We start from the raw sequence: 21,304 nt of genomic DNA, 5'->3' as shown, positions 1-21,304 counted from the left end.
AACAAGAAATGTAACTTTTGTATCTGATAAGGTCAGTCAAATCCCCTCAGGATTTATCCTGAAACCCTGTACCGCAGTTTGTAGATCCTTTGTCAGTGTCAGCCATGTGGATGAGTCATGGCCATTGCTTGACCAATTTGCTCTCTGTAAAAGCATGAAAGAATGTTTTTTCTCCATGTGACTCTTCTTAGGCACACTCTACATCATTGATCACTTTCCTTTGTGGCTCCATAATCTCCTTTATCAGAAAATTTGGGACACAACTGAGTTACATGATTTACAGTACAGGTCCTCCTAGGTCCTGAGTCCTCACTGGAGGTCTTTCATTTCTTTGGTTGTTAATCACAAAGTATTCAGCTTTGATTGAGGCTGAAGGGGTCCAGGCCAATCTACAAGGAATGTTTAATTTTTATTGATGTTATTATCAATGGTATTATTTTCCTCATTTTTTTTCTCAGTGAGTTCTTTACTGGTGGTCTGGGATGTTATTGATTTATGTGTGTTGATTTTGTATACTTCTGCACTATAGAATTTGGTTATTACTTATAAGAGTCTTTGGTAGAATTTTTTGGGTCCTCTGTGTAGAAGGTTATTGCATCTGTAAATAATGTTAATTCGATTTCTTTCTTTCCTTTACATATTCTTTTTATTTCTTCTTCTTGCCTGATTCTTCTGGCTCATATTTCAAGTACTATGTTGAACTGGAGTGGTGATTGTGGAATCCTTGTCTCATTCCTGCTTTTAAAGAGAAAGCTTTCACGTTTTTGCCATTTAATATGATGTTACCGGTAGGTTTGTCATAAATTATTTTTGTCCGATTGAGAAAAGGTCCTTCTATACCTATTTTCTTCAGGAGTTTTATCATGAAGGAATGTTGGATTTATCAAAGAGCATATCTGTATCATTTGAAATGATTATGTGATTTTTCCCCCTTGCTTCAGTTTATCTGATATAGTACATTTGTTGATGTATATATGCTGAAGGTGAACTTCACCCTGGGATGAAGTCAACCTGGTCATGATGAACGATGATTTTCTGCATACTGTTTGCCAGGATCTTGTTGAGGATTTTTGCATTTGTGTTCACTAATCGGATTGGCCTATAATAATCTTTTTTGGTTGGGTTTTTATCTGATTTTGGAATCAGGGTAATACTAATTTCCAAGAATCACTTTGGGAGTACTTCATCCTCTTCCATTTCATTAAAGAGTCTGAGATATATTGGCATTAGGTCTTCCCTGACATTCTTGTCCCCTTCGTGTTTGCTGCTTCACAATATCTCTGGTGTGTGCTTCTCTTGAAAACTATGCTCCTCACTGCAGCCATACCCAGATGATTGCTTGACCTCCTTATGGAAGTTGTGCCTAAATTAATCACACCTCTGTGAACAACTCTTAGCGCTCCTCTACAAGCCTACTACTTAGTAGGTGAGCCCTACTTCTCAAAACATTCCAGGTTAATCCTATTTGTCATTTTTCAGGTTAATTCTACTCATTTTCCCCAAATCTAATTCCCTAAATGTATTCCAGCCACACTTCACCAAATCTTTTTACTAGCACGCCGTGTAGGAATCCTATAGTTTCATGCCACAGAAAACTCAAGTTGGATTTAACATTAAGGGGTTTTAGTAAGTCACATTAATTAAAAGTTTCAAAAATAATCTTAGCTGTAGGTGGTAGCACAGTGGGCTGTTCGTTATCATTGGAAGTTCTGTAAGAGTCACCACAACTGGTCTAGGAGTTCAAACAATATAACTAGTTGCTATGGTGTGGGTATGGTTTGAGTGGATTCCCACAGGCTCAATGTGCTAGAAGATTGGTTCTCACTGTAGTGATGTTAAGAGGTGGAATTGCCTTTCATAGTGGGAAGTAACTAGGTCACCGAGGGTGCTGCTTTTAAATGGAAAGAATTGGTACAGTTCTCATGAGACCCTGGTTAGTTCTTGTGAGAGCTATTATAAAGGAGTGAGCCTGACTCCTGAATCTCTCTCAGGCTTCCTATCTGGCCATATAATATCTCCCTCTGGCAGGTACTCCTGTCAGTGTAACACAGTCCACCATGAAGTCCTTACCAGAGCCAACCCACAGCCAATGCCCATGAACTTCCCAGCCTGTGAACTAAATAAACCTCTTATATCTACAAAATACTCAGCTTCAGCAACAGAAAATGGGCAAATATATTGGTATTCACATTCTGTATGTATATTTCTCAGTTCTAGTCTTTTGGTGTTGAGTACATTCTTGAGAAGTGCTGTTCACACCAATAGTCCATGAGGTTATATTTTTCCAGGTTCAGATCCAACATTGAAGAAAGTCTGTTTCCATGCAGCTTCAGTTAAGACCAGAAACTGGGTTTCATTAGGTCTGATTGGCTGACTGTTTTTTTCCATCCTGGAAATAATAAATTACTGTGGGCAAGATGAATACAGACTGGGGCCAGGGAGATAGCTCAGTGGTCTAAGCACCTGCCTGGCAAGTGCAAGGACCTGGGTTCGATCTCTGTTATCACATGCTGTGCTGGCCCCACCATGCTGGTCACCAAAACTGGGCATGGTGGCACACACCTGTGATCCAAGTGCTGGGGAGGCTGAGACAGGAGGATCACTCTGAGTTTGAGCTGCATAGCAAGACCCTGTACCAAATAAATAAATAAATTAATTAAAAGATAAAAACAATTTTAAAAGAGACAAATAACAGACTATCTTGATCATACTATCAAGCTAGCCAGGGTTGAGTAGCTAGCAGGATCAGGACCTGCAAGTTTTCTGCTGCCCAGCCTGTGACTGAGGTCACTTTTGCTCTAGAAGTGTAGATATTTTTATAGTAGGGTGTGACAAGTAGACTACAGGTACTGAGTGCTGTCTTATAAAACACAGGTCCTTTTTGACTTGAGGGTGAGGTCAACTGTACTGTGTCCTGAAGGTATTAAATTCATGGCACTATACTGATTAAAAGGGAGAATTAGGGCATATGTGCTGGGGAGTCCTTCAGTCAATGCCCACTTGCCAACCTCTCGGCTACCCATTTTCACTTCCACATGAAGCCCACACGATTCCAGCCAGGAGCCACAACTTCCTTACGAGGTTGGAATTCCTGCAAGGCCTTTCCTAAATACTTCCTCATCACACTGCCAGGCTGGAATCATGCTAACAAACAAATTCACTGTAAAGTTTAGAAATCTGGGAGATAGCTTATCATGTTCCCTTATTCTCTGACTTGGGTGTGAATTGCTTTTTAAGTAGGGCATGCTGATCAAATAAAATGAAACGCAAACATGGGATTCTTGGCATGTGACAGTGATGGAGAAGACATGTTTGGAGCTTTTTCACTGTATCCACCTCTTGCTTTCCCTGCCTGTGGAAAGGCCTGGGTATACTGTCTTTCTAACATTTGTTTCCCCTGCTAGAAGGCACAAAGAGGCCAAATCGACACCTTGTCATCTCTGAGTCAGCACATGCCGCCTTAGTCCTGAGATCTGACTTCTAATTCCATCTTCAGGTTTTCTCCCTGCCATCTCCCTCCCGTACTCAGTCTTTGCTTTTCTCTCCCAGCTGGGAAGCTGCCTTCCACAGACGGCTTCCCCCAGTTTCCCTTCTCATCTTATTTCTGGGTTTGATTGATAGGAGATTGGATTTCTAGTAGCAGATTGGAAGGTGGGAAAGTGAATGGTCTGGGATATTCCTGCTCTGTTCCTTCCCTGTTCTAGCATCACTTCTTGGCAAGAGCTGTGTCCCCTGTAGATACATCTTTCCCCATTCTCAGAGAACACTATTCTTCCCCTTGACCCTCAGTCTGGGAGCATTGATGGACTTCCTGCTGGATACCGCCTCTTGACTTGCTCTATATCTCAACTCTGCCTTCCCTTCTGAAAGGAGACCTGCATAAATGTCTCTTCATCCGAAACACCTATTGTGAATTCTATGTCTTGCCAGGCCCCTCACTGATACAACCCAACACTGGAAAGGGAAACAGTGGACACTCTGCTGCAAGGCAGACCCCTGGCCAAGCTTGTTCTCCAGTAGAACTTGGGGCTGAGGGATTGAGGCTGCCACTGCCTTGCTGCACAACTTTGGCCCTTTCCTTACGTCTCTCTGTCTCTCTGGGCTAAAGTGGCTTCAACTATCCAAGAAGGATTAGATTCGATGATCTTGTGTCACTATCCTGAAGGGAGTACATATTCTGTGGTCCTAAGTGTCAAGTTTGTACTATGATTTAATATTTATTCATTTGGTACAAGGTTTCACTATGCAGATTGGATTCCTAGTGATCCTCCTGTCTCAGCCTCCTTAGCACTGGGATTATAGGTGTGGGCCACCATGTCTGGTTTCGGTGGCCAGCCTGGCAAGGTTGGGGTTCTGGGGCTGGCATCGCATGCAGTACCAGGGACTGAACCCAGGTCCTTGCACTTGCAGACAGGTGCTTAGACCACCAAGCTAGCTCCACAGCCCCTGTATTATGGTTTAAGGGCACAGTTGACTTTTTTTTTAATCTATCAGGGCTTACTGTGTGGTGCTGGAATATCATCTCTAAAGGTGACTTACAAAAATGGGCTGGGGAGACAGCTTGGAGGCATAAGTGCCTGCCTGATAAGCTCAAGAACCCAGATTCAATCCCCAGGACTACATGTCATGCTGGTCCTGGGACTGGGCGTGGTGGCATGTGCCTGTAATTTTAGCAGTAGGAAGACTGAGACAAGAGGATTACTACAAGTCCAAACTGTACTGTAGACCCTGTATAAAAAAAGTGAGGGGCCTCAAAGCATCATGAGCCTGGCTAAAGTTCCTCCCAAGGGGCCACTTTGAAGGGAAGAGTGAAAGTATCTTACAAGGAAGAAAAAGCTAGACTGGGGCTTCAGCAGCATGCCGCGCTCCTCCTCCGGAAAGCCCCTGCCTACAGGTTGTACTGCACGGGCTTCAGACTCAGCAAGTCATGCACGGGTTCTTTGCAGTCCTCAGACTAGCTGTTGGTGACATAATCAAGATACCACTTGACTCTGGGCTGACTATTAGGCTGGGCAGAGCCTGCAGGTATCAGTGGGGGAAGAAAATGAAAGTGGGGGAAGTGCACAGCAAAGGGAAGATAATAGGAAGATGCACAGGAGCCCTTGGGTGGAAGAAAAAAGTAGGAGGGTGATTCGAAAGAGAATGCTGGGGTTTGGGTTGCTCTGTGTGGGTCTTGGGGCTCTTCGGTAGAAGCGGCCTCATTTGATGGTCACCTCAGTGCCCATTTCATAGATGAGTAAAAGAAATCTGACCAAAGCAAAAAAAGAAAAAAGAAAAAAGAAAAGAAAGAAAGAAAAACCAGCTGTGCCTTAGTTTCATTATTTGGGAAATGGTGTAAAGAGTGATCTTATTGTATGTGGACGCTGGAAGGCAAAGGTCTTGGGTTCAGTCTCCAATGCTGGAAAGAAAGAGAAAGTCCTTGAAACATACAAGGTGCATGTAGGACATGGCAGCTGTTATTCTGCCTATGATCATCCCAGGAATTTCTGTCTCTTTGCTCCAAGGAGAGATGACAAGTCTGGTTTCTTTGAAGCTTTAGCAGATTTCTCTTCAAGCAAGTTTTGGGAGAAGTCTGCTAGGCTCCCTCCTCTGTTCATTACTTTTGAGATTGCTGTTTCCTCCCTGTGGAACTCAGCCCAGCCTGGGCTGCTCGTAGCTGCAGGGTGTGGCTGGGGGTGGGAATTGGCAGGGTGCCTGGGTCTAGAGTATAAGGGAACCTAAGGGCAGCTGGAGGCTGGGCAGAATCCAGGTCTGCAAGTCTAGCCATGGCGCCCACTTTCCTCTCTCTGAGCCTCTCCCACCTGAGCCTGTGGGCTTCTGGAATGATCTTGATCATAGGCTTTCTCAAGATTTTTTCCCTGCTGCTGCGGAGACACAAGTTGGCCAAGGCCATGGACAACTTCCCAGGGCCCCCCACCCACTGGCTCTTTGGGCATGCCCTCGAGGTATGTGGGGAGGGGTGGGGAAAGGAAATGGTCTTCCTTCCTTCAGAGAATCAGGCCTAATCCCCCAGGGGTTGTGGAGGGACCCCATCAGCTTAGGCAGTGGCCCTTATCCTGGGAACTATGCTTCCCATCAGCTTCCTTTCTGGGATGGCTTCCTCACTCCTGCCTCTTAAGCTGGTGTCAGAAGCAGTGAGCACGTCAAATAGGTGTCCAAACAGGCCAGAGTCCCTCCCATCATTCTGAGGCCCAAAGGCTTTGTAACTGCACAGGGGAGAACCCAAAGCCCTGAGAGCCCCGTAGGACTAGGAAATCATATATAGTGTCACAAGCATCCTCTTTCCTCTCTCTGTAGTATAACATTTCTATTTCTCAGGCAGAAAAATGGAACTAAGGTCGAGATAAGTGCTGTCACACAGATCTCTCTGAGTGTCCAATTGGCTGGTATTGCCAAAGGGGAAGGTTACCTTTGCCATACTCTTGGGTGGCTCTGGAGCCATGGCATTTTCCTGGGTTCAGATCCTGGCTTGTCTTCCTGTTAGGGATCATCTTGACACCCACCATCAGCAACATCTTCCATCATGGGAACCTAGACAGTAGTTTATTACCACAGGGCAAGGAATTGGACTCAACTAGGAAAAAATAGATTCCTGGAACACCAGAACCTAGAAATTCTAATTTATCAAAGTAGAACTAAAAGCCTGAGTTTAAGAACCTCCCCACGTTTTAAAATCTGAAGCCTGGTTTGGAAAGCCAGGTGTAGATTCCAGCAACTGGGGCTCACAGAGAGTCATAGTTCCTCTCCTACCTCCTGAATCCACTTTTCCTTTTTTTTTTTTCATCAATCTTTGATATGCTAAACTTTATTTTTTTAATATTAGTTTTATTAAGAAAAAAAGTTGAAAAGGGTTTTGTTTTTTGTTTTTTTTTTGCTTGCTCAGGCTGCCTTAAATGTGGGTCTGGTAAGGCATATGGAGCTGGGATCAAACCTCCCTATCCTTTACCTCACTTCCCTCACTGTGTTTGCATAAGCAGGCACTTAAACAACTGAGTTAACCGGCAGGCCCCCCACTTTTCCTTCTCAATCTGGGGAACTGCCTCTCCTCTGGGATTGACGTAGGACATGGGACTGACCTTTCAAGGCTTATTGTTGCTCCAAGGGGCAATCTTTCATGAATAGTGAAAATATCTATAAGTATTCCAGGGATATTCAGGGAAAAAACAAAATAAAACAAAACAGGTGAGTTGGGGAGAGAATTAGACCCTGCCTGGACTGTTTAGAGCTCACTGCCTGGAGAGTAAAACATACATCAGAGCCTTCCCTGCCCCCAGGCTGGGTGGAGTGGCTCTAAGAATTCCACATCAGCTCTATTATTTTCATCTCAGCATTTGTCCATCTTCTGTAAGTCTGTGACCTCTAGAGGATGGAGATCTGGTTTGAGTCATCCCTGTGCCCTGAGGGACCAACATAAAGCCTGGCACAGACCACACATTGCCAAAAGAACCAACAAGGAATGCTGGAGAGTAGGGAGGGGTATCTGCAGAGGAGAGCATGACAGAGAAGACAAATGGAGGGATAGGGAGGTTTGGGGAGAGTCTGCGAGGTATGGAAGGAGGGTCATAGGAAGGTGGAAGTCTGACCCTAATGAGGATGAAAAGCATCTGAGAGACTTCCCATCTCCTTCTTCTTGTACCCCCTCCACTTTTACCTGCCTCAATCAGAGTCACTTTGCCCTCAGCCAGTGGGCTTCCCTAGGGCAGGGATCTTGATCTCCCTACAATTCCACACTGGAGTAGATTGGCCTCTTCCCCTCCCTTGGCCCCTGCACCTTTACTTTGGAACCGTGTGACAGGACTAAAACACAGCCTCACCTTGGCCTCTTGGCTCCAGCACCACTGTCTGAAGTGCTTTTACTCAGCATGAGGAAGGCATGCAGAGATGAGAAGGGTGGCTGCTCTTAAGCACCAGAAAAGTTGCCCGGGGAACCTTCATGAACAAAACACCTCCTCCTAGGTTTGGCACTTGTACTGAAAGGTTGGGTCCACACCTGAACCTGAGAAATGGGGAGGGAAGTGTGGGGATTAGTGTTCTTAATATAAATATGAGGAAGTTGGGGTTTAGAGGAGACAAATTATTTACCTAAATCTGTATAATGATTTAGTAACTGAATGAAGGCTGGGCCCAGGAGGATGCCTGCATTTTAATTCAGGACACAATCAGGCCATGACAAGTGACTACAAATTTGATTCGTAGGTCTAGTGAGGATGGGAACTGGAAGGGAAGGAAGAAGATTGGTGAGTAAAGGCCCTCAGAGTATAGAAGGGATATTCATTAGAATTAATTTGTCACTTGTTGGTCTTCCATTAGCCTGGAAACCCTGGTAGGACCTACCTATCATCTTATCAGCTTGCAGAGTGTGTCCCCTTGAGGCAGGTAAATGTCCTATTCTTATAGTGCTCTCCTCCTTCCACACTGGAGCGGAAGGAGACTGTGCGCACACAGGGTGCTCACTGTTGGCCTGAAATTGGTAAATTTGATCTATCTCTGTCTCTGTCTGTCAGTCTCTCCCTCTATCTCTCAGTCTCTCTGCCTCTCCCCTTGTTTTTGAAGAAGTATTTTTGCGGAACAGATTGTAGCCATGTCACCAGCCTTTCTAGAAGGTGTTTCTGCCAGTCTTTACTCAAATGACACCTCAGGGATGTCTTCCCTGACTTACCTGACCTCCATCTGTAGGAGCAGCCCTTTAGTCTGCTTTATTTTTCTTCCTGGAGTTGCCATTACCTGAAATCCTATTATTAGTGTATTGGATTCTTATTTGTTTCATTCTCCACACTTGCTATTTATATTAGGAGAATAAGCTGGTCTTGTTTACCATGGTTTCCCTAGGAACTAGCAACGCCTGACATAGAGACAGTGCTCAATGGTACTGTATTGAGTGAAGAAATAAATCCTTTGGCAACCCAACTTGTGGCAGCAAGGTCATTCATATATAGGCTGAGAACCAATGACTTCCTCTCTGTGGACTCAGGCATTTCTTTTCTTTTCTCAGGCATTTTTGGGCTCCTTGCTTTCCTGTCTCCATAAGTATCCAGATGTTCTGCACTCTGGCTCCAACTAGGTCACTCCAGGGGCTGCAGTTTACCATTGGATCCTGATGACAGGAGAAGCAAGGGATCCTGAATACAAGCTTTGGAACTGAAAGCCCTGGGCATGATGCTGACTGTGTGACTTAGGCAGGCCCATTGTTGCAGCTTCTATCTAGACATGCCCCTAAAGCCTCATGTGGTCCTACGTGGGGCTTTTCAGAGGCAGCTGGATCAGTGTGTGATGCTGGGAATAAGAGTGTGATACTGAGATCAAGGGTGTGTTGTTACTAAAGTAGTCCACTGACTTGTTGTCATCGTTCTGGGAGTGGATAAGGGGAAGGCCCACCCTAAGGTCAGGTAGCCTGAAAGAATATAAGGGACAGAAAGAGGGCTACTGAGGTCACTTGTCACTTACTGCTTGCTGCTTTTTGCTTCCTGCCTTCCATGCTATGATTTTTTTTCTCCTCTGTGCGGCCCCTATGCCACATCACCCTGCCTTGGAGCTAGCCAACAATGAACTGAAACCTTTACAAAGTGTGAACTAAATAATACTTTCCTCCTTTAATTTAGGTTTTCAGGTGCCTGCTTAGGCAGAGTGCAGTGGCCAGGGTTCTATCCCCGGCGTGCCATGCTGGTCCCACCCCCGGCATGCGCTGAGATGGCGAGACTAGACGTGATGGCATGCACCTGTAACCCCAACGCTTGGAAGGCTGAAACAGGCAGAACACTACAAGTCAGATTTACATAGAGAGACCCTGTAGACCCTGTTTCCCTTGTACTAAATGCATAAAAAAATTAGGTTTTCAGGTATTTTGTCTCAGCAATAAGGAAGGAAACCAAGACACCCATTATCACTTCTTAGCTGAGACATGATGGCTATGGGTGTCACCGTGGCCATATTGATCACTCTCAAAGTCTTTTGGCTCCTTTTATTGAGCTCAAGATTCTTTCTGCAGCTTGTGTATTCATATATGTTCATACATACATTTGTCTCTGAAAGGGGGAATGGAAGATGAAGTTGCCCGTTTGTCACCAGAGTAAACACAAGCCACTTCCCCAGTTCTTGCTCGAGACATTATGCCTGAGAACTTCTCTGTTTTGTCTTTGCTCAAACCTGTAGTTGAACTAGACAGGTTTGAGCAAATTGAGTCTTAATGGTTATTGCAGAGATATTGCCTCTGTTAGATATTGGTTTTATTTATTTATTTATTTATTTTTGGTACCAGGGTTCGAACTCAGGACTTTGCACTTGCCAAGCAGGTGCTTATTCTGTTAAACTATCTCCCTGCCAGGGCAGGTGCTTTTAGCTCTTTAATTTTATTTAAATTCTTGACTCTGCCTTGAGCTCAAATATGTGCTGAACCTTGGGGATCTTGTGTGTGGTGGAAGGAACACTCTCTGTGGGAAGATAACCAAGACTACCTCAGCCGAAGACACCTTGGGGTGTCCATCCTGGAGGACAGCAGATCCAGGCAGAACCCTGCAGGACTTCCCTGGGCAATGCGAGCCTGAGTGACCTCAGAAGATGATTGGGGGGTGGGGCTGGGAAGATGGCTCAGTAGAATAAATGCTTCCCTGGCAAGTGCAGGGGTCTGAGTTCAATCCCCTGTTCTGCCCCCCAAAAAAATAAATAAAAGAAAGAAAGAAAGAAAGAAAGAAAGAAAGAAAGAAAGAAGATCATTGGGAATGCTCCAGGGCAGTGACTGAGACATCTTGTTAAGAATTTGGAGAGTTCAGAGGTGGCTGTTTTGAGAAGCAGTAAGTTTGCTGTTGCTGGAGCTGTCTGAACTTTGGAGGCAGAGATTTTCATGTAGAAGTACTGGACCAGACAACAACAGGTACCAGGAATCTGAGAGCAGTCTGATTTCCTCCAGTGGCTTCAACTCATTGAGGAAGAAGAAAATCCCCTCCCCTCTGCTACCACTTGTTTGGTTAAATGCCTACCCCCATTTTACAAGCAGGTTTGTTTTTGTTTTCAAGAAGCTGTGAGCAGCTTGTTCTTTGGACTTTGGCCAACTGAGCTTGGGGTCAACTGGACAGCAGGAAGAACCTTAGTCAGGATCCCTGACTCATTTGGGACAGTTCCCTTTGGTCTTTGGGTTGTACTATTCCCACTGATAAAACGATCTCATAGTTTGTTGAGACAATGCTAATGTCTTTTTCTGATTCTTGGAGCAATTTTTAGCCTCCTGGGAACAGAGGAGTGACATGTTTACTCTTTCAATCGCTCTTGTTATTTTTTCCTGGAAGAGACAACAAGGAATGCAAATGAGAGGATGAGGGGGCAGGGCTGGAGAGCTGAGTTCAGTGAGTTATCTTTGTACCCTGCCTCTTCCTTGTTTCTTTCCTTCTGGAGAAAAACAAGTTGGCCCAGACCTCTTAGTAAGTGTCCCAGCTCAGAGCATGTGAGGATAAGTCTGAGGCATCCTGGGATGTAGCCTGAGAAGTTGGCCTGCAGCTGTATGACACCCAGAAGAAAGATGCCACTGCCCTTCTGGAGGGGCTGCAGCTGCAGGGCTGTGCTCTGTGAGTTCTGGGAGCATTTCCCTCTCTCCTTAGATTCCCGGGGCAGCCAGGAATACATAGAATAAAATGGGACATGTATGAGAAAGTTGAGTATAGGGAGCCCATGGCAACCTGCCAGTGTCCAACGTCAGGGTTAATGAGTCAGGGTCTCTATGGTAGGAAGGCTGTGGAAGGGCACAGCATCACCAGTGAGGGTACAAGTGGAACTCAGATGAATGAGATGAACTGTAGGCTTTTTCCAACTTCAAGATCCTAGAGTCTGGATTTTCTGGGATTTAAGCTGTTGTCTGTCATGGCATCTTAAGGTCCACAGACCTGGGAAAAAGGGGAGTGACCATGGTGATCAGAAAGTTGGTAAGGAAAGCCTAGGGGGCAGATGGAAAAATTGGAGAGATGTAAGGACAAGAAGCATTGCCATGACTATCAGCTAAAAGGAGGCAGGAATGTCAGAAATTTCTCTTTACTGTGAGTAGAGATGATTTTTATCCCTGCATGCACTTTCTGACATTGCTGCTCTAGGTGACAAAAAATATTACAGCCACTTTGAATTCGGGAGGGTTGACTCTCTTTATGGGGAGATTATTCCAAACTGTGCAAAGGGTCCGGGGAGAGAGGAGCCCCCCCTCCCCCCCGCTGAGAAGGCACTCCTAGTAGATAGTGGATTTGGATGCTGGGGTCTCCTTCTGGATGTAGTTTCTGTTGTAACCCAAGAAGGAGACAATGAAGCAAAACATCAAAAAAGATGGTAGTGCTTTATTTTAGCTGGTACCCAGCGGCACCCTCAGAGTCCAAGAGACAGAGAGGAGCCCCAGGTAAGGGGAGGCACAGTAATTTAAACCCAAAAACCGCAAAACCGCCCATCCAAGCAAGCCGATCACAGAAGCCAATAGCAGATGTTAATGTGGTTAAGGGAGCACATGACCTTTTACAGGATTGGTTGTAGCCCACCTGGAGGAAGCTGGACACAGAGGAGTTACCCCTTTGGACTAGGTGGAGTACAGAACAGGTTGTGTAATCTAGGTATGTGGTCATGCTGACCTTATAAGGACAATGTGGCCAACCGGTTGCCAGGATCACCCGTTTTTGCCTTAAGACTTTCTTGGACCAGGGCAGGGGTGAATCAGAGAACCAAGATGGAGTCATTGTAATCAACTAGGGCAAGGGTGAATCGGAGAGCCAAGATGGAGTTACTATCGTCAGGGTATAACACGCCCTGAAGGGAGTGGGCCCAAGAAACAGAAGTCACATTTTACAGCAGCTGACATGGTTTACTAAGACAGCGCATAGTACATAGACAGCTCATAGAACAGGATGGCGGTGCTTTGGTCAGGTTATAACAGTTTCAAAGTTCTTTTTTCCCTGAGCAAAGAATTGGTCAAGACAAACACAAGTAGAAGCAATGTTTTATTAAAGGTAGAAAAAGTAACAGGCTATGCAGAGCAAGTTTTGGCCAAGTAAAAGTATGAAAAGAAGTTCATCCCTAAAGCAGGAGGGTGGGCAGCTGTGCAAGAGTGAACACAGGCAAAAACTCAGTGTAGAGCATCCATTATGTATCAGTCACTTCTCAGGCTGGGTCAATCTGGGCCATTGGATCGACATCCTCATGAGAAGCTCTCATGAGAAGACCACAAGCAGGGCTTTGAGAACTTTTCTGTGAATATGTCCTGGGATCTTATGCCCCCTTTCCAGGCCAATTTTAGCCATGCCCTATCCTGCTGTTTCAGCATGAGACCAAACCAAGCCTAATCCTGAAGGCTCTTGGGGCTAGTGCTTGGGGGCAGACAAGTAGTGGATGGACATAAAGTAGTGGATGTGGGGTTGGAGAGGTCATTTTGCCAGAGATGTTCAGGAGAGGGGGTACAGGAGGAGGGAGGGAGGGAGGCCCTAGACCTTGCCTAGGAAGCCCCCTTCTTTTCCCTGGCCAGGGACCTGGGGCCTAGCTGGTGATTTTGGGTTTCTAAGGGGTCCTGACCTCCTTTATTTCAGATCCAGCAGAAGGAAAGTCTGGACAAGGTGGTATCCTGGGCTCACCAGTTCCCTTATGCCCACCCACTCTGGATGGGACCATTTCTTGGCTTCCTGAACATCTATGAGCCTGACTATGCCAAAGCTGTGTACAGCCGGGGAGGTGAGATATATATCTGTGGGAAGGGGGTGGGGCTTCCTGAGGGCAAGGGGCTTGAGGCATGATGTGGGGGGAGACCTGAGCTGTACATTAATCTGGGTAGAAGATGGTCAAGGGCCCACCTCATTCATCAATGAGCCACCTCTGGAAAGCCCCTTTCTCCACCTGTCCCCCTTTTGATCCACTTCTCCTACAGACCCTAAGGCTGCAGATGTATACGACTTCTTCCTCCAGTGGATTGGTGAGTGGGTACCTGCTTTCCCTGCCTTTCCCTTCCCGCCCTTTGCACTGGGTGACCAGGATCCTGACCTGGCCAGCCACACCCAGTTGTTCCTATGCTCCTGGCTGGTAGGGGAGGAGAAACATGGTATTGTGCTTTTCTTGTTGGGGCTGTCACCTGCCCTTCTTTTCAGACAAGGGCAGGGCTCCAGGGAGTGTGTGGCTGTGAAGAAGGCTTCCTGGAAGAAGTGGTTAGAGTTGATCCCACAGGAGATTTTAAAAGGCAGAGCTGTCTGGGGCAAGGGCCTGAGACAACTGCTGAGGCTACAGGCTGGAGGGCTGATCTCGCTGGGAAGTTGAGGCTGGGCAGGTAATGGCTGGCCTTGGTTGTCAGGACTAGGTCTGTGGGCTGATGTTAAGGTGAGTGGGAGCCATCAAGCATTCTTGAGCCAAGGTCAAGTGCTTTTCCAAAGCTCTTTCCTTTATTCATGATCCCCAAGAATCTTCAGGAGCTTCCTGATATCAGAGAAGGGTGAGGGAAAGAATAAGAAAACAATCCTGAGGCTGTTTACTTGTGGAATAAACCAAGGAAATCTTTCTGTGGACTTCATTGGTTCTTACCCTTTCATCAACTACTAAAGCAAGGATATAGAAAAGAAAACCAAAAAGGTTTAGGAAATTTTGAGGCAGTTTTGAAGAGAGGAGCACATTTCCATGGCAGGGTGTGAGTGGAAGGATAGATTCTTGCCTGAGGACACAAAGGTCAGCCCTGGCACATTGGTCTTTGATACTGAAACTATGGTGGCCACAGTCTCAACAATGTAGGAGTGAAGGCCTGACAGGCTCCCCTTCTGCCTCTGTCAGGGAGCCACATCTCCCTTGTCTTAGTCCAGAGTCACCCAACACAAGTTTCTGGAGCCCAGGCTTTGTGGTGCAGTCAAGAGGCATAAAGGAGTCTTCCTGTCTGAAGAAACAGCGTGCTCAGGAGAGAAAGGCTGCCTGGTGTTTCTCAGTCTGGGCTAGAGGTGCAGGGACAATATTGGATGTGTTGGGCAGCCCAACACTGGAGGCCTCCAGACACAGGGTTGGAAGGTGGTGTGAGCTTAGTCCCAGCTGCTGAGGGTGGAGCAGGACTGCCTGGACTCAGGATCCTTCCCTCTTCCATCCCTTCCCAGGGAAAGGCCTGCTTGTTCTTGATGGGGCCAAGTGGTTCCAGCACCGCAAGCTCCTCACACCTGGCTTCCATTATGACGTGCTAAAGCCCTATGTGGCTGTGTTTGTGAACTCTGCAAATGTGATGCTGGTGAGTGGCCTGCAACAGGCTCCTGGAGCTGTAGACTACTGGACTCTTTCTGCTCCCTCATAGGGCAGGGAAGATGACAAAGGGAGGATCCCTGTGGCTTTGAGTCTATAGTATTCCTGTAACAGCAGTGCCCAAGTCCTGTTCTGCGACTGTTGTCGTGTGCCACTATTGACTAGTGCTGGAGCTCCTAGCGTGTGGGCAGCCTTGGCCCTTGTTTCTACCAGGGCATCTGACCCACTGTCACACCAGACCAAAGTGCTCCAGGAAGCCTCAGTAAGGTGTCCACTACTGCTAATGTGAGGACTATCTATATGTGAAGGTATCAGGAAAGCCCTTCACATCTTTTTTCACTACTACCACTGTAGCTTATCACTGTGTGGCTACAGCTCATCTCCAAGAGGTTTGTCCAGTCCAACTTAGAGTCTCAGGGTACACACACTCACACACACACCCCTTGTGCTTGGAGCCCATCATCCCTCAGCCCTCCTGCTTGTTCATCTAGGCTGCCCAACTAGGAGGGAGTGTCTGTGCTATAGGAGATCTACCTCCTGGTCCTGCTGTCTAAGTCTGATGCCCAGAGGCTGCCAATCCCACATTCCAGCAGGATGCAGGGCAGGGCAGAGACTGGGCATGGGTGTGGAATTGGGTTTGGTACAGGAAGACAGGACATGCCTCTGGAGGGCAGGGTGCGCTATCCATATTGCTTCCTATCCTTGGACTCCAGGACAAGTGGGAGAAAAAGGCTTGTGAGAATAAAAGCTTTGACATCTTCTGCGATGTGGGCCACATGGCATTGGACACACTCATGAAGTGCACCTTTGGCAAAGGAGATAGCGGCCTGTCCCACAGGTCAGGGGGTGCCTCTGGGGTGACCATAGTCCTTCTTCTCTAAACCAGCTCAGAGGGGAGCTGGGAGGGCAAGATCTTCCCAGGCCTTGGATGTGGTGGGGAGACACATCAGCTTTAGTGAGGGAGCCTGAGGGAGGGAAAGGAAGTGCCATGGTTGGAAAAGAGTTGCACAGGGCTCTGCCCCTGGCTCAGTGTCTGAACTCTCCCTCTCTCCATTCTTGCTCTGCAGAGACAGCAGCTACTACCAGACAGTGTCTGACCTCACACTGCTGATGCAGCAGCGCATTGACTCCTTCCAGTACCACAATGACTTTATCTACTGGTTCACACCTCATGGCCGCCGCTTCCTGCGGGCCTGCCAGGCGGCTCATGACTATACAGGTGCACCTTCCCGTGGGGCCAGCTGACAGCAGGCCTGGGCTCTTCCTCCTGGTCTGTCTGCATTCTGCCCATTGCATGTTCTTAACTTGCTTTTGGGTAGAGGATGGTTCCCAGGGAGTGATGCCTGTGCTCTTGGCCTAGACCATGTTATCCAGAAGCGGAAGGCAGCCCTGCAAGACAAGGAGGAGCAGGAGAAGACCCAGAACCGGAGACACCTGGACTTCCTGGACATTCTTCTGGGTGCTAAGGTGAGTCCCCCCACTAGAGGGCTGCTCCCTAGCATCTTGCTAGGATAGGGTGTGGTACTCAGTAGATGGGGCTATTGAGCACTCCTCCCTCTCCCTAAAAAATGCACCTGCTTCTTGTCCCTTGACACCTATCACTAAAGGTGGAGAAGTAGAGGGTGCATATGGCTGGGAAGTGGTATCCAGGAGCTGGAGGCCTGAGTCACATGGTGGTGACCTAAAGACATTTTTAGACTTCTGAGATCCCCAAGAATCCTGACATTGTAGAATCATAGAATTTAGATTTCCTGTATTCGTTCCTTCATTCAGTTCTTCATTCCTCACTCCATGAACGCTCAGAGAGCCTGTGCTGGTCCTGTGTTGGGATGTTAACATGGAAAAGACTTGGCCTTGGTCCTCCAGATCCTTACAGTCTAGTGGAAGGAACTTATAGTTGGTGAATGTTGGTGGATGCTGACAAGGTGTCTTCCTCTGCTGGGTGGCATTCTGTGTGCCAAGGGAGCAGGGCTGATGGTTAGGGCTAAGGTCACAGGTCATTTGGCCAGAAGGATCAGTGCCCTTTCCACTCCTGCTTTTTCTAAGTTTTTGGCACCTACGCCAAAGCCTTGAGCCTTGCTGCTCTGCCTTCACTCAGGATGAAAGCGCCACCAAACTGTCTGATGCAGACCTCCGGGCCGAAGTGGACACGTTCATGTTTGAAGGTCATGACACCACCACCAGTGGTATCTCCTGGTTTCTCTACTGCATGGCCCTGTACCCAGAGCACCAGCAGCGTTGCAGGGAAGAGGCTCAGGAGATCCTAGGGGACCGTGACTCCTTCCAGTGGTGAGTGAAGTTGATGGGGTGTCTGGCCTGGCCTGCTCAGCCCAAGGAGAGGCCTTGCTGTCCTGGAAATAAGGCAAAGGTGGCAGCACTTCCCCTGCTCCCTCCAGTGCTGCAGCTTTTAGAGGGCTGAATGTAGAAATAGCTTTTACTCCATTCCCTGCAAACGGAGCCTTTTAGTGTCATACAGAGAAAATTATTAATAAGAGCCTGACTTTTCTGAGCTGAATTCCTCTGATGGAGAACATGAATATATGTTTGGTTTTCTGAATAGGGTATAAGGAGGGCTGGGAGGGAAAAAGAAAGATGTGCGGGCTGCACAGGGAGAAGAGGGTTGGGAGAGCCATGCCCTTGCCTTTGGGTGGCAACACTTGGTCACCAGACCTCACATCTGTCCCTTGGATGAAGGAACAGATACTGCTTCCCAAACCCTAGCATATAAGAACTTTCAAATATTCCTCCTGGTTCTCAGACCCAGGCTGAAATCCTAATCATGACCTTACACAATTCCAGCCTCCCTTTGGGGTATGATCACAGGGAATCCTTATAGGCATCTCTCCCCATTTATCTCTCCCTCCTCCTCCCCTCCCCTCCCCTCTCTTCCCACTCCACTTCCCCTCTCCCTCCTCCTCATCCTCTTCTCCTTCTCTCCCCTCTCCTTCCTCCTCCTCCTCCTCCCCCTCATCCTCTCAGGTCTTTGCATCCTGTTATGCTCCTCCTTTCTGGCCTCTTGCCCTCCCTCCCACTTGGGTGCAAGGCACATAGCAGGGGTACAGAAAATACCTGTCTGTGGTGGAATTTAGGTTCACTCAAAAGGGACCAACCTATAATTCCATGATCTGACACTTGGAGGATGGAGTCTGAATTACTCGTTTCTATTGGTCAGATGTTGGAAACAGGGTAGCCAGCCTGGTGCAGGTGCAATGTAGGTGAAGTTTGAAAGAGAAGGAGGAACCTAAATTCAAGCCTCACTTGGGGAGTTTTTAGACAGACAAATTCACATAACTGGAAAACAAGAGCAAATCATAGCAGGAAAGACCGAGTGTCCTGGATGTTGTGAGCAGAAGGATCCGAAGGGGTAAGGCTTGGATTGACTTCTAAGGAGAATTAATACTCAGGCAAAGAGAGAACCAGGCATTCTTGACTGGGCAACATTGTGACACAGTGAGACAGAAAATTAAAACATTGTTCTCCATTCTTTGTAGAACTAGAAGCATCTTTGAGGACATTTATTTAATAAGTAGTATAAAAATCAGGACCAGTAGAGGATGACTTGGAATTTTGGATCTGAGCTTCCTGGTGGCCAAAGGAAAAATAAAAAATATATATGTTTATCATTATTCATATATTGAACAGTTCATGCATATTCGTTGGTTCATTCAATCAACATGTATCAGCCACTGACTTTCTACTCTATGCCCACAGGGAGAGCTAAACAGAACCTCAACAGTCCCTACTGCAGGCTTCTGTGTGGCCCTCAGAGACACAGCGGTGACCTTGGCCTTGGTAGCTGGGTGCATGTGCATCTAGGGTCCTGCACCATCTCCTCTCAGTAGTGACAGTGAGGAAGGGATAGAAGGATGTGAAGCCAGCTCGCTGGGCCTGAGAGCCCGCCCCCTGTCCAGTCTGCCTTGGGCACCTGTAGCCTTCAGGCTTCTCTGACGCCTGGATGTGCACTGGTGCTGGTGCGAAGGCAGCATGGTGAGGGGTGAAGCTGTGGCCAGGACTCACCTTTCCCAGGAGCCCATTGCTCCATTCTTGCTGTGTTGCTGGCAGGGATGACCTGGGCAAGATGACCTACCTGACCATGTGCATCAAGGAGAGCTTCCGCCTCTACCCGCCTGTGCCACAGGTGTATCGCCAGCTCAGCAAGCCCGTCAACTTTGTGGATGGCCGCTCTCTACCTGCAGGTGGGAGGGGCTGGGGCTTTCCTGGGTGCTCCTTTGACACCTCCTGCAATGTTGTCTAAAACTTTGTAAGGGGGATAAGCTTCTGCTTTGCATTCTGAGAGCTCTGGGTTCAAATCCTAGCTCCGCAACACATGAGTTAATTGCTCCGCCTCTAGATCTTCATTTTCTCTCCTATTAAATGGGGATGAGAAGAGGGACTACCTTTCAAGGTGGCTGTCAAGATGAAAGAGACGCAGCTCAGCAAGGCTGTGCCGTAGCACCATGCATATTCAGGTTGCGCCTTAGACAACTTCCGGGCATGATTCACATAACTTAATGCAAGCTGAGTATAACATGTGAAACTGTATGGGGTGGTTTCATGAAGAGTGTTTAGAATTCTACCAGAAATGAAATGGTAGTGACTACTATTGAGAGCTTAATCCTCTTAATAATAACTTTTTGAGAGTTAGTTAATGGACAGCAGAAAGGTGGTAATAGATCCTGATTGTCCTCCTTTGTGCTAGGGTGGGTTCATCCTTCTTTCTTTTTCTTTTTTTCATACCATAGATGTCTGTGCTCAGTGCTGGGGCTACAGGAACTGGATAGGATGATGATCCAAATACTTTGAGGGGTTGAATATTGCTAGGAACTTGAGGTCATTGGCAGTGGTCAGGCAGGGGCTAGAGCCTGGTGAGGGAGACACTTGGTCACCAAATCTCTTTTCTGTCTATAGGCAGCCTGATCTCTCTGCATATCTATGCCCTCCATAGGAACAGTGCAGCGTGGCCTGACCCTGAGGTACCTCATTTCTGTGCCAAGATCTGATGGAGTGGGGGCGGAGGGGACTCCCCCATGATAGGACTTGGTGGGTTTTCAAGCAAAGCCTGTCTCCTTAGGTCTTTGATCCCCTGCGTTTTTCTCCTGAGAATGCAACTGGACGCCACCCCTTTGCCTTCCTGCCCTTTTCGGGTGGGCCCAGGTAGGAAGAGGTCCAGTATCCCCAGACCCCCAGGACTGGGGAAAAGGTGGGAGGCAATGTCATGAGGAAGACATTATGATGGGGTATTTTGTGGTAAAAGGCCATGTTGTTTGTGTTTTTTCTAAATGCCTGGAAAACTTCAGGGATATTCTTGCAGTTATATTCCTGTCCCTGGGAAGTGGGTGGATGGTAGTTGTTCCAGGAGAGACCCGAGGCCAGAACCCATCATGAGGCTACTCAGTCGATACCCTCATTGTGTCTCTAAGATCTTTCTTAAGCTCATGTCAATTAACCTATCAGCCAGTTATGCATCCACAAATGGTTACTGATGTTCATTAGCTACCAGCAGCACTGAAGGTCACACTCGGGACCCTTCCCAGCCCAGTGCCTCTCTGTACTGCTCACTGCAGGAACTGCATCGGGCAGCAGTTTGCCATGAATGAGATGAAGGTGGTCACAGCTCTCTGTTTGCTACGCTTTGAGTTCTCTCCGGACCCCTCACGGGTACCCATCAAGATGCCCCAGCTGGTTCTGCGCTCAAAGAATGGGATTCATCTCCACCTGAAGCCACTGAGCTCTGGGTCTCAGAAGCCACTTGGCAGAGAGTAAGGCCCCAGGATCCCACGCTCTTCCTTCTCCCTCCGAACTCCCAGATGAACATGGAGAAGTTGTGGCTTCCTGCCTTCAGGAGGTTCATTGTCTGGGAGGGAGTAGGCACCGGCAAGACAACCTCCCAGAGGACAGCCCCACCCAAACATGAATGTCTACTTGTTACCCACGCATTCAAGATCTCATTCATTCACTTAGTTGGTGAGCACCCACTCATCTCAATAAACTTCATTTATCTCCTATAATTAGCAGTCTTTCTAAAATGTAGGAGAAATGCACATTCCAGTCTAATTGACGTAGAGAACACAGTAGAGACTTTGTGGAGGGA

The 21,304-nt window shown here is 47.3% G+C and overlaps 1 protein-coding gene across 1 annotated transcript; it reads left to right on the top strand.

Moving 5' to 3' along the window:
* The first annotated feature begins 5,721 nt into the window (after nt 1–5,721).
* LOC101587604 (cytochrome P450 4B1) lies at nt 5,722–21,221 on the top strand. The gene is made up of 12 exons (XM_004639164.2): nt 5,722–5,945; nt 13,542–13,683; nt 13,877–13,921; nt 15,075–15,202; nt 15,927–16,051; nt 16,281–16,432; nt 16,574–16,680; nt 17,312–17,502; nt 19,276–19,409; nt 20,122–20,186; nt 20,285–20,367; nt 20,778–21,221. The coding sequence occupies exons 1-12, from the start codon at nt 5,766–5,768 to the stop codon at nt 20,974–20,976; spliced, it is 1,551 nt and encodes a 516-aa protein (XP_004639221.1). The 5' UTR covers nt 5,722–5,765; the 3' UTR covers nt 20,977–21,221.
* The last annotated feature ends 83 nt before the right edge of the window (nt 21,222–21,304 follow it).

This window comes from Octodon degus, unplaced genomic scaffold, assembly GCF_000260255.1.
Source record: "Octodon degus isolate 3935 unplaced genomic scaffold, OctDeg1.0 scaffold00107, whole genome shotgun sequence".
In the NCBI taxonomy this organism is placed as follows: domain Eukaryota; kingdom Metazoa; phylum Chordata; class Mammalia; order Rodentia; family Octodontidae; genus Octodon; species Octodon degus.
Note: the sequence above shows the minus strand (reverse complement) of the source record. Positions and strands in the feature narration are given on the sequence as shown.

Excerpts from the sequence above, each read along its gene's own strand:
- LOC101587604 (XM_004639164.2), top strand. The coding sequence starts at position 5,766 with ATGGCGCCCACTTTCCTCTCTCTGAGCCTCTCCCACCTGAGCCTGTGG. Across the intron at positions 15,203-15,926 it reads ACTCTGCAAATGTGATGCTG|GACAAGTGGGAGAAAAAGGC; the intron begins GTGAGTGGCCTG and ends CTTGGACTCCAG. Across the intron at positions 20,368-20,777 it reads CCCTTTTCGGGTGGGCCCAG|GAACTGCATCGGGCAGCAGT; the intron begins GTAGGAAGAGGT and ends TGCTCACTGCAG.